Source organism: Apteryx mantelli, chromosome 1, assembly GCF_036417845.1.
Source record: "Apteryx mantelli isolate bAptMan1 chromosome 1, bAptMan1.hap1, whole genome shotgun sequence".
Lineage (NCBI taxonomy): Eukaryota > Metazoa > Chordata > Aves > Apterygiformes > Apterygidae > Apteryx > Apteryx mantelli.
Genome location: NC_089978.1, coordinates 99,551,380 through 99,566,830, shown reverse-complemented (window position 1 = coordinate 99,566,830; position 15,451 = coordinate 99,551,380). Strand labels below are relative to the sequence as shown.

At 36.4% G+C, this 15,451-nt stretch overlaps 1 protein-coding gene across 4 annotated transcripts in view; it reads left to right on the top strand.

The window, feature by feature from the left end:
* PKNOX1 (PBX/knotted 1 homeobox 1) overlaps nucleotides 1-15,134 on the top strand; it is a 44,847-nt gene extending 29,713 nt beyond the window's left edge. For all 4 annotated transcript variants that reach the window (XM_067298302.1, XM_067298280.1, XM_013941647.2 and 1 more), the window contains 7 exons: nucleotides 391-561; nucleotides 1,569-1,668; nucleotides 2,840-2,937; nucleotides 5,376-5,504; nucleotides 6,511-6,587; nucleotides 8,197-8,369; nucleotides 9,369-15,134. In XM_067298302.1, coding sequence (XP_067154403.1) covers nucleotides 391-561; nucleotides 1,569-1,668; nucleotides 2,840-2,937; nucleotides 5,376-5,504; nucleotides 6,511-6,587; nucleotides 8,197-8,369; nucleotides 9,369-9,580 — 960 coding nt within the window. In that variant the 3' untranslated portion in view covers nucleotides 9,581-15,134. The remainder of the gene's footprint in view (nucleotides 1-390; nucleotides 562-1,568; nucleotides 1,669-2,839; nucleotides 2,938-5,375; nucleotides 5,505-6,510; nucleotides 6,588-8,196; nucleotides 8,370-9,368) is intronic.
* The last annotated feature ends 317 nt before the right edge of the window (nucleotides 15,135-15,451 follow it).

Sequence of the window (15,451 nt, the reverse complement as noted above, 5' to 3'; positions counted from 1 at the left end):
CCCTCAGTTGTACGATGGTGATAAAAGGTCACATGGCTGTGCAGCCTCATCCTCTACTCCATGTACACCTTGACTGTGCTCAGCCTTATGCATCAAATGAGACAGGGTCAAAAATTATATTATACTTGTGTTTTGTTTCTCCTGTTTTGTAGTTCACTTAAGCTGTGGAACAGTACAGGTTTTATATGTAAATGCATTCCTTTCACAATTCAGGAACATATGATCAGTGCTAGGCTACTCTAGTAAGCACTCTGCAGTTAGTAACTCTGCTTAGATTGGGTGGTCTTTGTTACCAGAAAGTAGTGCTTGTTTAAATCTCACATTAAATATTTTTGAAATTAACAGTTATTTTCATTTTGTTTCTAAAATACTTTCCTATTATCTCCCTAGATGGTAAAAGCAATCCAAGTTCTGCGTATCCATCTGCTTGAGCTAGAAAAGGTCAATGAACTCTGCAAGGATTTCTGTAGTCGCTACATTGCCTGCCTGAAGACAAAAATGAATAGTGAAACTCTATTAAGTGGAGAGCCCGGAAGTCCTTATTCACCTGTGCAATCTCAGGTATGTTTCCAGTAGTTAGGTGGATTTTTGCTTAAATTTCCTGAGGAAGTTATAAATACACTTCTGTTGCTCTTAGTTTGCAAACGGAATTTCTGCAGTTTCTCTAACTTTTTCAAATCTGTTAAGATTAGACAGAGCTGTAGGTGTGTGTGTGTGTGTGTGTGTGTGTGTGCATGCGTGCCACTGTGTGGTGGGCAAATTTGTTGAAATGAGGCAGTGCTTAAAGGATCACTTCTATAATTGGCACCCGGTACCTATTAGACATCTAGTACTATGGGATGTTCCTGACATACAGAAGTGTTTGTTACATATTCTTGTCGGTCTTGTGACTTAAATTTCACTATTACTTAAGTTTTGGTATCTGGAAGTGTGGAAAAGAGAGTTTGAAGTTAGACAAAAATAACTTTTAAAAGATGTTTTTGTATGGCTGTAACCGTCTTACTCCTGTAGAGACAGGAAGAACTGAATTTTGTATGTGGAAAAAGTAGAAATTATTCATACATATTAAGGTATGTGTAAGAGTTTGCGTAGTCGGTGCAAGTAAGAACTTTCCTGAATTGAATAAAATGTATTAGGACCTTGTATACACACTGCATTATTTTAAAGTTGCAAGGTGTTAAGATAATAACTGAAATTGTAAAGCTTTGATGCTTGTAATAAAAGCATCAAGGGTCCATTTCCTCTGTCCTTTATCTCTTGTGTGTTTGGAAACTGTTTTTTCTTAGTATTCATATACCTAGAATCATTTCCCTCCTAAAATTTCTGCTGGTAATTTTACGTCTTTTCTAACATTTGCTTTCATGAGGATTTTCAAAGATACTGATTGGTGGTAATGGGAAAGTTAATGTAGGTAATGATGAACCTCTAATGAAGTCTATTTCTCTTTGATGTTAATCCTGTGTGTGTAAGCCCCCAACATGGTTTTAGAGCCAGAATTACAAAAGCATGCTTTATATCCTTAAAAAAAAAAAAAAAAAAGGCATCAACTAATTGTTTTATTTTTCTAGCAAATTCCAAGTGCCATTGCAGGCACGCTCAGTCCCCAAGGGATTATGGTGCCAGCATCAGCATTGCAGCAGGGAAATGTAACTATGGCAACAGTAGCAGGTATGACACAGTAAAGAAGAACTGGCACCTTGCTCTTCATTTTGATTTATTTTATAGCTGTTACAGAAGATACACAATTACTTTAAAAAAATTTTTTTTAACTCTATTAAAGTCTGAAAAGTTGTTGTTATAATACTGTCAAGTGCCTTACTGGTTTCTGAATGTTAGTTTAATTTCTATGTGTACCAAATACATATATGTGAGTGGAGGTTAGAATTTAAATATAATTTTAAGAGAACTTTCTGTGCAACACTACTTTTGTTAAAAGTCATTTCAGAGACTGGGGTTTTTTTACTCATTTTTCAAAAACAAAAATCTATTTGACAAAGACATGGTTCTTCCATGTACCTGCCATTGGCCCTTCTATCCTGCTGCTCCTTTGTGCAGGCACTGGCATTTCTGTAGCGGCTCAGTGATTGACTGAAAATTATATGGCCAAAACCATGTCTCTTTTTGCTAGGTTACCACATAGCTGCACAATTGCAAGTGCCAGCACTAGCAAGATACAGATGGGAAGAAGGGTAGGACTGCCCATTCCAGCATTAGCCTGCACTTAGGTCAGCAGAAAGTTATGATCAAATCACAACATTAGGCATTTATGTCTAGAAAGTGTTTTGGGGGCTGTGAATCATAGTCTCTGAAGTTTGTCTAGTTAGACACTTCAACTTCAGAATTTCAAAGACAATTCTTCTTTCAGTATTTGCTGTTGGCTGGCTTCAACATCTCCCATGGAACATGGTGAATGTTGTGGGGCTTTTTTGGTCCGTGTTCTTCCCCAACCCCATCCCTCAATTTATTGACTTCCTGTATAAGGAACATTATTGCCTGACTTGGATTTGTAAGTTCTACTTTTTTGGACTCAGATGCCTAACTATCAGTCACTGCAGTGCAAATATTTTGACACTAAAGAATTCGAAGTCATCAGAAGCATTAGATTTAGCATATTTAAAGTACAGGGAAACATAATCAAATTTAGCTTGTGTTTTTGTGGATGGAATAAATTGTAATGTAATGAAGAACACATCTTACGTGTCTACTAGAAAAGAATAACTGATACGTTATTAAAATTGTAATATTGTCTGCAGTGATATGTTTATTTAAAGAGAATGAATATTTGCAGTGCTTTTTCTTATCTATAATATTTTTGTTGGGTTTTTTTGTTTGTTTGAAGGGGGGACAGTGTATCAGCCTGTCACTGTGGTCACTCCACAAGGTCAAGTAGTGACACAAGCACTGTCACCTGGGACTATTCGGATCCAGAATTCTCAGGTTTGTTTCATTGGCTTTATAGAAAAGTGTCCTGGGCTCAAATAAATCTTATTGTTTTTAAGAGTTTTGGTTTAAATCTGACACACTGACAGAATGAGCTTTGTGCACAAGCATATACTAACTAATGTAAAATTAATGCAAGCACTGCAGTAAGAATTATCAGTTTTATAACATGTCATAAGGTCCCAGAGAGATCTCCATTGACCTAACAGATTGTCATCATTTCTAGCTGTTACCTTTCTTTTTTTCTTGATGGCAAAAAAGTGTTTGTACATGAGTAATTAAAAGACAGATACCTTAAAGCAGTTAAATAGTAAACACTTTTTCAATGATTAAGGCCTTTCTAATTGTTGAGCTAGGTTTATGGCAGCATGGATTTATGGTATTGCATTATGATGCCACTGCTGGTGTCAGAAATTTGACTTTTTGTCAAGAAGGTTGCCACCAGTACTGTGAAATGTATGTAGCTCTGGATTTCTGTATGTTGAGAAGTATCTTGCCATAAAACTTTCAAAATACTGAGTTGAGACTATGGGTGACTTTCACATAGTGCTCATCAAAGCATATCCTAAAAGGTAGGGGCCAGCACTCTTTTTGGGAGGCTCTTTAGAGTTGGATCAGGAGAGCCTGAAGAAAACAATAAGGAAAAGGAAGCGTGAAAATGAGACAATCTGAAGTTATGGAGAACCTTGCAAGCTTTCTCTTAGAGCAGAAAGCAGTAAATCAAATCTTTCAGAAACCTGGAGCCAATTGAAAATGTGAATCAGGAGCTATCATCTCCACAGTATAAAAATCTGCTGGTAATCACTGACTCTCTGTCTTCTCTTCTTCCTTCTCCCCTCCTAACTCCCGCCAAAAGTATGCCTAGAGCATTCTTGTCTTCTTTTTATTGGCAGTAGCATGTATGTACTTGCCCAGATTCTGCCTTAGAATACATGCAGTTCTGTCCTTAGATATCTTTTGGAAAGAAATGTGTAAAATTATTCTCCTAGACTGAAGTGTTTTCGAAGAAAAATGATTTTTATCCCTCTGACAGGGGAAAAAATAAGATACTGCATAGAAAATAATACCTATAGCTTATAAATAAAAAAAAGCTTGCCCTTCAATATATATCTGTGGCTTCCCTTGATGTTAATAGGAATCTCCAAACCCACTTGTACCTAGGTTTGGGCCTGTATTCCTTGTCAACTGTGGGAGAAATCCCTCTTCAAATCAGACTATTCAGAATGTAAAATGTTATTTTGGAAAGAAAAATATGCTCCAAATATCTATATGTGTGTGTGTGTATATAAATATAAAAAAAATCTATCTATCTATATATATATACACAAACACACATTACAACAAGTGTGTGTGTGTATATGTGTATAGATGTATATACACACACACGCACACACACATACTTGTAATTTGTTAACATAAATCTAGCTCAGAAATTACTTTAAAACTTGTTTTATACATGGCATAGTCATGACTGGCTTGAAGAAATTGTTCTGTGTTGTTTGAAAAATTTGTTCTAGAATGATTGAAGTTATAGTTGTCTGAAAGAGTATCTCATATACAATTTGTGTATTGTTTCTTGTTAATTTTGCCGAAATGCTGAAGAACATATCCACTGATGTTCACAGGTGGTCTTTCTTTTTCTTTTCCTAACCTGTGTGCAAAGGATTTGGTGAACCCATAGGAAATGAAAAAGGAAGCAGAAGTGAGAGAGAAATATGAACCTTTAGAGAAATAGTAGCAATGTTGTAAAGTGAATCAAGAATTCTGCAGTTGCCTGAACCTTTTCCGCTTGATAGGCCTTTGCATATACCTTCCTGCTCTTTGAGAATTTAGATTTATTTAGCAGAACCTTAAACATCTTTGTTTGGGACTGTAGCACAATAGTTAATTTTACTTTAAGTCCTTAAAGTTCTTAATCGTAACTATTTTAGTTTCCATAGTTGCTTATATCTGCACATAGTCAGTATATCAGGTTGCCAGTTCACATTGCATTTTACACTTACTTTTCAGCATATGCAAATGACTACATAGGGTGGCAAGTCCATTACATTCACAGTGTAGCACAGAGCAGTACACAGGCTTATTAGCCTGAAGTCTAGTATGTAGGTGGGTTTTAGTCTAAATTATGGTAAAACACAAGATCACATAAATGGCCTGACAAGAGCTGCAATTCTTAAGACAGAAAAGTTGCATGAAATGTGAAAACTATAGAAATCTGATACAGCATTTCCCCTGGATAAGGACGCTTTGAATGATACTGCAGGAAAGCTGCTATTGCAAGCCTTGCTTATCAAATAAAGTATTTTTTTATAACCAGTGTTCCTAAAAGCCTAGTTTCTTTTCATTCCTTCTATAAATTAGTTATTCACACATTAATACAAAGTACTGCTATTACTATGTTAACTTCTTTACTTCTTCTCAAATAATATTTGCAGCTTCAGTTGCAATTAAACCAAGATCTAGGCATCTTGCATCAAGATGATGGCTCGTCAAAAAACAAAAGAGGAGTTCTTCCTAAGCACGCTACAAATGTGATGAGATCTTGGCTTTTTCAGCACATAGGGGTAAGGACTGAAGATTATCAGGAGTCACAGGGTTTCAGACAACTCTTTATGTAATCTCTTATGATTTGCTTCATAAAGAAGGTAAATTTATTTTGCTGTCTTTTGTGTAATCCCAGCTCAGTTTTTCCCAAAATCATTTGGAATAGTTCCACAGAGTCTAATCAGTTGATTTTATTATTATTTTAATAAATATATTACATTTGCACCCCACGATCTCAATAAACATTGTTAAAAGGGATCTTTCCTCTTTTCAGTGTGTTGAGAATGCAGTGCTCTCTACACCCTGCTTTGTGGCACAATGAAAAATAGTTCCATATATTTTTTTGTGTGTGTGCAGGAGAACTTCAAATTTGAGGAGATTATTCCCCTTTCAACAACCCTTCTGACACGTGCCAATTGTGTTCCTGGTCTACTTGTGCTTACAACAGAATGTCTTTCTGTTGCAAAAATATTTGTCCTTGAAGGATAAATAGGTCTTAAGTTATATTATAGTGTATAACTGATGGGTATTTTCTGTCTTTAGCAATAGATTTTACAACAGACAAATGATACAGGAAAACTGCATGTACATTTCTGTGTTACGTGCATTCTTTTCATCCATTTGTTTCAGGGTAGCTTTATTTAGCTAGAAGAGGCTTGTCAGTACTCTCATGTGACATTGCCTTTAGACAGCATAACTAATTAGATCTTATCACATGCTGTGTTGCCCAGAGATCACGCTGTTTAATACGGTCAGCCATGAGAAGATTTTTCTTCTGAACTAGACATCAGCAATTTAGTGGTATCATATACACTTTCAAGGGTAAAAACAGTTTTGTGTAGTAAAGTACTCTTTGTTAAACGATTTTATCTGTAAAAGTTCGTGAGGTTTCTTAAGTTTGTTATTAATGAGTCAGGTGGCCTTAGTCTAGCAGCTTTAATCAGTTGTAAGAAAAGAGTCCTAATTTTTGATGAGCAGATGAAATGAAAGCTTCTGCCTTTTTTGTTTGCTTTTTGTCCTGTTTAGCATCCATATCCAACAGAGGATGAGAAGAAACAGATTGCAGCACAAACAAATTTGACACTACTCCAGGTTAACAACTGGTAAGACCAGAAATTCTTACTTAATGTCTGTAACTGTCTCCACATGCTTGCAGCACACAGAAATAGTTAAGAGTATAACTTGGACATCTGGAGTCGAACTTACTGTACATAGTACATGCATGTTATTTTTATAATACATAAACTGTATTAATACTTGTGCCATTTAAATTCAATAATGACTCTGTAAAACTTTGCAACATTAAAGAATTTAATTTTGTTCTATAGCTGAAGGGATGGAAACTCTTCCGTTTCTTTTGCAAGTAAAGAGATTCAAGTTAAGAGGATTTAGTGACCTGTGTAAAGGCTCTGAAAAATGTACCCTAGTAATCATGGTTGCAAAGGTTTAAGAAGTTACTGCCAACAGGTATTCCTTTTCTTCTGTCGAAAGGTACTATCCCCTGAGCAGTGATGTCCAAATGGAATGTCTCAGTGCCTCAACTACTCGTTTCATGGGTTGACATCTTTTAACATATCTTATTTTCACTAGAGATATAAGATAAGACACCTATCCCTGAAGAGGAGGAGCAGGGGTGCCAACACGCATCATATTCTGCTCAGGGTATTGATTCCTAAAATTGTTGCAGCTAAGTCCAACAGGACTCTTCCTCAGATTTCAAAGATGATGCTGGCTGTGTGACTGCAGTGGGATTCATTGAGGAAATACTTGAGATAGTGGCAGTGCACAAACTCCAAAAGTGGAGCAATATAACTATGTTTGCATGGCATGGTGGTAAGAGAGCTCTTTGGTACTGGGAGTTGACTAATGTCTCTGCAAAGCGTTGTATTGCGCTGCGTGAACCTGCCAGCTCCACCCTACTTCTTTCCACTGCAGGTAAAGATGGGCCCTCCATGTGTTTTGGCAGATTTGGCAGGGAATGCTATCCACAGTCACAAGACAACTCCTACTTCCTGCAACAGCTAGCCACAGTGAAACTGATTCAGTTAATTGCTGGTAGCAAAGTGAGATGTGGGTTAAGTATTTTCTTGTTCACTAGCAGAAAGGGGAAGGGCAGCAATTAGCAGTCTAAAGTAAACAGGTGGAGATCAAGGAGTGAAAAGGAATTGGGAAAGATCTGAAAAATGTGTTTGATATTGTCTCTTGGATCAGGAACTAGGCCTGGCAAAGCCAGGGAGCCTATAAAGTCATACAGGAGCTTAGGGTAGTAAATTAAACCTCACCAAACAAGTAGTTAAGGTAGGGGCTAGATTTTAGGTGATCCCTAATGAGAGGAGTATCAGCTCTTTGAGTTGTGCTGTTGGCAAGTTTTCTGGTGATTAGCTTTTAATAAGGTCTTGAAAATGTGCATTTGTCATGCTGTTTGGAGAATTTCTTCCTCTGGAGAGGGGGGGGGAAAAGGTTGCTAGCAGCAAGATGAGAGGCCTGCTTTCTTAGCTTGTTCGGCAGTACTGAAGGATGCCAGTGTTTTGGGAGCAGTTTCACATGTTAAAAGGAATGTCAAGCCAAGCTGGTAGGGAGAAGTGACATTTTGCAATTTTAATGTTTCTGATTTAATTTCTTTTTCATTGTATACTTGTGAAGCTGAGAGAGAGAGAGAGAACATTTACAGCCTTCTGGTCATAAGTATTTCTTATCCTTGATTGCGTTTAGGTTTATCAATGCTAGAAGGCGAATTCTTCAGCCAATGCTGGATTCCAGTTGTTCCGAAACTCCAAAAACAAAGAAGAAAACAGCTCAAAACAGACCAGTTCAGAGGTTCTGGCCTGACTCTATTGCTTCAGGAGTTGCTCAGCAGCAATCTAACGAGCTTACAATGTCAGATGGTAAGAACTAGCTAGAAAACAGATCATAAAGTTAATTCCTCTATAACATGGAATTTGAGTGTTTGATAGGTTTGGTGGGAGGAGACCTCGATATTTCTGTATGACTGTGTTTTTAATTTGGAAAAACAACAGAAATGTGTCATTTTTTTCATCTTTAAATTTGTTTCTGTGTTTTGGGGGGTGTTTTATTGGAAACTATGTTAAGAAACTTTTGGTTTTATTTCGAAAGTTATGAAATGATGTAACAAGGGTTAGATGTGCAACTACGTTCTCTCGGAATGTGCATATACATCAGTAGTATTCTATTTGATTAGCAATGTTGGACTACACTTTCAGCTTTGTGATTCTCCATTCTGTTCACATTCCTTTCAGTATTGCTAGAGGGGCTGAGCATCTGCAATTCTATACATGCCTCATGTGTTTCAAGTTGAGCACTGAGAAGCAGGGAAGTACAATAGAGCTTCCAAAGATTTTGCCTGAAGTAACTTTGTTAGCAACAGATCAAACTAAAATATTTCTCTTTCTTAAATTGAATCTAACTGCTTTAATCTCAGGACCATCCTTTCTTTCCTGCAGCCTGCTGCTTTATTACAAACTACAAACAATTACAAACTTGTAGCAGCTTTTCCCTCAGCCTCTGCTGGATCTGACAACAGCTTTATCCATTTAAGTCATCTTGAATATCTCTGAACACTCCCATTTTTCTGCAATGAATTAAGCTGCAATGCTCTGCAAGAATTATCTTGCAATGACTTGAGTGGAGAATTGTTGTAATGACTGTCCATAACACAGCTAAGTTTAAGGTTTTGAGCCAGCTTTAATTCTGGGACTTCTTAATATTTAAGTTCTTGACAACTTAAATAATGCAGCTTTTATTTTAATGCAATTCCTTAGGTTTTCTTTCTGTTGATTAGAAACAAACTGTTATATATAACTCTGTATTGCTTAAAAATAGTAAACCAAGAAAGATGCTAAAGTGTTATAATTATGCCTTTCCAGGTGCTGTTGTAACAATTACAGCTCCAGTCAATATGAATGTAGACAGTCTCCAGTCTCTGTCATCCGATGGTGCTACTTTGGCTGTTCAGCAGGTTATGATGGCAGGACAAAGTGAGGATGAGTCTGTAGACAGCGGCGATGATGATGGAGGAGATCTCTCAACAACAAATATCAGTGGGCTGGTCTTGGATAACAGCGATTCTCTGCAGTAGGAATCAAGACAGAGTGACAAAATGTTTAGGAAAAAGAATGAACTGACTGACTGTTTTTATAGTTTGCACAGCAAACATTTTACACAAGTTTTATTTCTAATATGTTTTATATGTAGATATAGAAGGGTGCACTTTTTTTGTATTTCATAGTAAGCTTAAAGAGTGTTTTTGCAGGTGCAGCAACTTCTTTCAAATGTGTTTTTTTCATTTCTTTTCTTTTTCTTATTTGAGAAAATTATATCTAGTAATATAAAGAACCGCATAAGCACCCCTTTGTTCTCTGATGAATTGGAAGTGCTGCAGTTTCTAAAGAATTACGCAGTTTCAATTAGTGCTGTTATTTAACACAGCTCTTGATGGGCAGGTGATGTAAATTTAAAGCATGTGACACTAGTGTGTGGAACTTGATCATTAAGTTAGATGCATATATTTGAAAGATGCTTCTGCACCTTAAAAACTGCTAGTCTGAGGTGGACAGCAACACACAAAAAGAAAATGGTGATGTGTGATTCAGTAGCGAATGTATGGCAATTTAAATAAGTTTAGTTTCTCTCATAGTCAGTGAGCCTGTTTATCATTTGCTATAAAAACTCCTATTTTTACCTTGCCGGGATTATTGGATAAAAAATATTTTTATAAATTCATTAGGAATTGGGATGACGACTGTATTAAGCAGGAGAAAAACAAATTTCCAGAGGGGAAAAATAAATGTTTAGTATTCCTATTTGGAAGGTCTGAAAACTGACCAAATTTAATAAACAAGACTACACTAGCGTTCTATGATTCTCAGCTATCCCATAGTGGTATAGTATATTTGATAATAGCATAAGAACGGCCCACTGTTTGATGGGATTTTGATATTGTCAAACTTTGATTTATATTATGTGTAAACTAATATTCAAATAACATTAACACTTTATCTAAACTTGTATCTGAAGATGTTTGCTAAATGAGTATTCAGGTAAGTAAATTCAAACACCCACAACACTTCCAGTTATTAGAGAAATTTAACAGTTTATAGTTCGTCCGTCTGATTCTAAAAAATGAAAAGTTGCCTATTATACAATGATGAATTTTGCTATCTCTTTGCTATTTCATTGCATTTGAAATATTTTTTCCCCCAGTACAAAAAGAAATAATTTATGGATTTATATAAAGTTTCTTCAAAGCTGAAAGTCACTACCAGAGTATACAGCAGGCTTATTAGAGTAGGAGATCCTTGTGTGTCCGTTAAAAACTGAGAACTTGTGATGAAAGCACATTTTTTTGTGTGGTAATAGATCATTTCTTTTTTTCCCAAAGTTTGGAGTCTGTGTCTGTCTACCCATGAACACTTACTTTTGGAACTTTATTTCCTGTTATTAAGTACAAGTAACAGACTCCAAGAGTCTCATGGTATGATCAAGGTCCTCTTTTTCTCCCAGTCTGTTTGTCCCTATCTAGGTTTAGATCAAAGACAGAAATTTCTTCTGATTTAGACCAAATCTAGTTGCATTTCTAACATGACAGGGAAAAGGACAGGGAAAAGCTTTTAAAATCTTAGACATTGTATTTGAGCAAAGCCCTTTAGCAAATGCAAAGATTGAATTGAATACTTAATTTTTGCTTCACAAAACGCTCAGGCATGTGCTTAGGTCTCATTGATTTCAGTAGGATTAAAGCATATATTTTTTGACATGCTGAAATGCTTGGAAGCAGATCTTTAAAGACTGTTTCACAAGGCAATTTTAAGTCAGTATGAAGAAAGATTTTGGAAAGAAATGTCATACTAGTGACTAGTAGCTGTTTTGAAAAATTGGTGTTGGGCTTTACTCAACACAAGTGATGTTTCTGCAATGGCTTTCACTTACTCCCAGATGGGGATTTTGCTTCTTGCTTCAAATGCAGTAATGATCTACTGCAGCTAGAGTTATGATTTCTAAAGAATTTGTTTTATTCTAACTTCTCCACTTTGCCACTAATGTGCCATGCTTATTAAAGAGCATAGTAAATGAATAATGAAAGATTTAATTAGAAAGACTTTGGCATAGCATAACTAACTTGAAGGCTATTGTGAAATCTAGTTTGACCCCAAAGTATTTAAAAAGACAACTATTGCGTACAAATCATGCTCCTCTGGAAACATTCAACCTACTGTTCCTGCAAATGATACCTGAGATGACTAGAACCGAGAAACAGATTATGTATTTTTCTTTTAAGTTACTTTTGTTTTAACTCCTCAAGCACTTTGTCATCCTCACAGTTTCTATTATATAATTGGTTTTGTTTGTTGGTTTGTGTAGGGGTTTTATTCAGGAACCCTTGTTCATATTAAATAGTGTGTTAATCCTAGTACTTCTAGCATGTAAACAGATAAATAATCTACTTCTCAGTGTGTACAGAGCTGTGGACAAATATGCGTTTTCCAGATCAGCCTATGCTGGAAGGGTAGGCCATTGCTCACTCTCTTTCCCCTCTCTGAGTAGAGATGTTGCTGCCTCAGATCTACCAGCAGAGCTTTCCCCAGCCTGCTCCAAGGGAGGCTGGGGAGCAGCTCAGCCAGCACATCTGCGACGGTAGCAAGCAGTGCAGGGAAGGGCAAAAATGGGCAAAACTTCTGTGGTTTATAGATATATAACAGGCATTTGCCTATCCTTCAAGACTAACAGAACTGAGATCTTAAAAAAGAGAGGGCATTGATACCATTTAATCTGTATACAGCTGGCTGGAAGAGGGTTCAGAAATATGTGCTGTTTATCTCGCCTTTTGAACTCAGTTGGAAACAACTGGGCTTCAGGGCTTGCAGATTTCTGAAAGTTTAATTTTTGGAACAAATTATTGTCTGATTAGTTGTTTTCATTGTTCTCCCCCCCCCCCCCCCCTTGCAGCAGAAGTTGTAATCTCCTGAAATGTTTGCAACCTTATCTTCAGCTAGTGTATAAATACCTGGAAAATGAAGCAAACTGGAAAGTTACTATGAAAGGGAGAAAATGGAGTAGTTTTACTGGCAAATCAAAAAAAAAAAAAGTGAAGTGAATTATTAAAACTGAAAAAACTTTATCAGTATAATCAAAGATATCACAACATATGGAACTCAAACCTTCTCTTTTAATTGAGTTAGAATTTTGTAGTTGATATGAACTGCACAGAAGTGCTTGTTCTTTTCATGACTTTAAATAGAAAAAAAGTGGTGTTCTTCCCTTTTTACCATGTAAGAAAGATTACTGGTTTAAGGGAAGCATCGCTGTTCAGGAAAGGTACATGTTTACATTAGACAGTTAGTTACAAAGTCTTCATAGGGGACCTAACTTTAAACCCATCTATAATTCCCCCCTTCCCACCCAAAGCAATTAAAGTCACATTCATATGTAATAGAAGAGCTAGTTTGTTTTAAAAATCAGTGTAACTCTTCTGCAATTATGATTACTGAAACTCAATCTTTTTTCAGTGTAATCTAGATCATTAACCCAAAACAGGGTTCTCAGTCCACTTTTTCCAAGATTTCTATATTAAGCAAGCCAATTTCCTGTTATTCTTTAGCATTAGGAACATTGCTTTTAGAAAATCAATTCCAAATCAATCAGTGGATATTTAAAAATAACTGCTCCAAAGAAATAATCATGTTAGAATTAAACATTTAGAATTGGCAGGTATGGCTCTGGCTCTGCAGACAGTTTCCTAGATCTGGATAGGGGATCAAAGAGGCGTCCAGCTAACCTCAGCGATACTCCATAAGGTTGCATCTTAACTGCAAGAGAATTGCTCCCTTCTTCTGGTCCCTGCTTATGATTAGGAAGCTTTTGGAGAACCCTCCATCTTTCTCCTGCCTGCATGCCTCAGTTTGCTTCTGGAAACCAGGGTAGGGCGAGGGGATTAGAAGGGCAGGAATGCGTGTGGAGCTGGTGTGCACCAGGTATTCTTTGGTCAGACTATGGCCAGAAGATGCACCTAGACCGAGGAACTGGAGTTCCTACTTCCTGTGCTTTAAAGGTAACTTCAGCTTTATGGATCTTCTTGTGGAGCAGGGCCACAGAGACTTAATGCATGGATAATATATCTATTTGTTTCTCTAATCACATGGAAAAAGAATTAGAAGGCAGTTCAACTTCCTCACTTCATGAACTTGAAAGCCAAAAGAATGAAACGAAGTCTTTCCGAGGCATGATAGTTTCATAAAAACTATTAGCCTTGTAGCAGTTAAAGTTATTTTGAAAAATGAAAACACATGCATTTAATTGTAATTAAAGTTGATTTAAGATTTATTTTCTGAAGCTGAGTCATCTTGGGAGAAAAAAAATTAATAAGCATTTGTCTATGCAAGACGAAAGTCAAAAACCTGTATGAATCAGCCATTTTTAGGTGCTGTATTGTTGTTGTCTTTTTGGCTTCTGTTACTTTGATTAATCTTTTAAACCTTTCAGCCTTAAATTCAGCTTAGTTTTAGAGCTGAATAGGCAAAATGTAGTTCTGAAATCCTGTTGGAAATGTAACTGAACTTCATTCACTCGTGAAAATCTTGCATGTTAAACAATAGAAGAGAAATGTTTTGGTTCCCTAGTAATAAATTCATACTATCACCACCTCCTAAAAACAAAGCTAGCTGATAAATATCCATGGAAAATACAAGTTTAACTGTAATGGTCAAATGATCAAATCATCGGTCTTATGCTGAATACACTTTGCTCTTTACTGTTCAGTGTGGCTGAATAGTAAAGCAGGTTGGCTTCACCAAACTCAGTGGGGCTTTTCCCCCCACTTTGGCTTAATAAGTTCTTTCAAATAGGTTTTGGGTTGTATTATTTCAAGTCCTAAAATGACTTGATCTCCCAGTGTAAAGTATAGTAAAATTGGCACTTGTGTGCTCTTAAATGATTTCTCAAATCTTATTACTTGGTCATTGTTGTCTCCTGGAAATACAAAATCTGTTCTTTTTCTGTGACTTAGTTCTTTAGGACCAGCTGAGTGAGCACAGCTGTTTTGCCAGAGAAAAGCAATGTGGGAGAAAGCAATGAAGCGCCTTACCAACCTTGTAGACTGCTATAAAGATATTTAACTGGTGTTAATTGAACCCAATGTTTTCAGATAGTGACGGAAGTGGCCCATAAATCTTTCAATGGTTTAGCAACATTTGGTTTGTACAACTGACAATCTTTAAAATGTGAACCCTGTATTATTTTTTTCTCCCCTGGAGTGATTGTTAAGGGATTTTGTGAAGCAACTGATCTATCAAAAGATAAAATTAAAAATCAGAATGTGCTTCATGGGTGATGTATTTTTACACTACTGTTCTCTGTGAACTTAAAAACGCATCTTTAAAGTAAAGCATTCACATTACATTAGCAGTATTGTTTGGCTGAAAGACATATGTTTTCAAGAAATCTTGAGCATAGTTTCAAACTAGTTAACCAATTCTTGGCCAGGAAGAATCTTTGGCCTTTTTGTTTGTTTGGGTTTTATTGTTTATGCAAATGCAGAAAAATGTTTACTAGTTCTTAACAGTATGGGGATTTTTATTATGCTTTTGTAATGCAGGAGCAGCTTTGAAAGAAAGAATTAGCAGGTAAATAGCCCATAATGTGTGTGACTTTTTTTTGTTTGTTTGTTTCAAAATTGTTAATTAAAATGGCATGGACATCAAACTTTCAGTAATGGTTCCAAGCATATATAGTACTGACTTATTTGAAAAGGATTCCCCCATGGAAGTCCCATGTGCTAGCTTTTTTAGCCAGATAGGCTGTAATGCATTTCCAAAAATATCATGTTTTATTAGATCAGAAATCCTCAGAAAATGAGCAGGCTTCTAAGAAGACAGTTGCAACAGCTCCTCTCTAGCAAGAAACTTGAATTCATTCCTGCAGTGGGTGGGAATCTCATTCAGCAAAAAGGAAGACG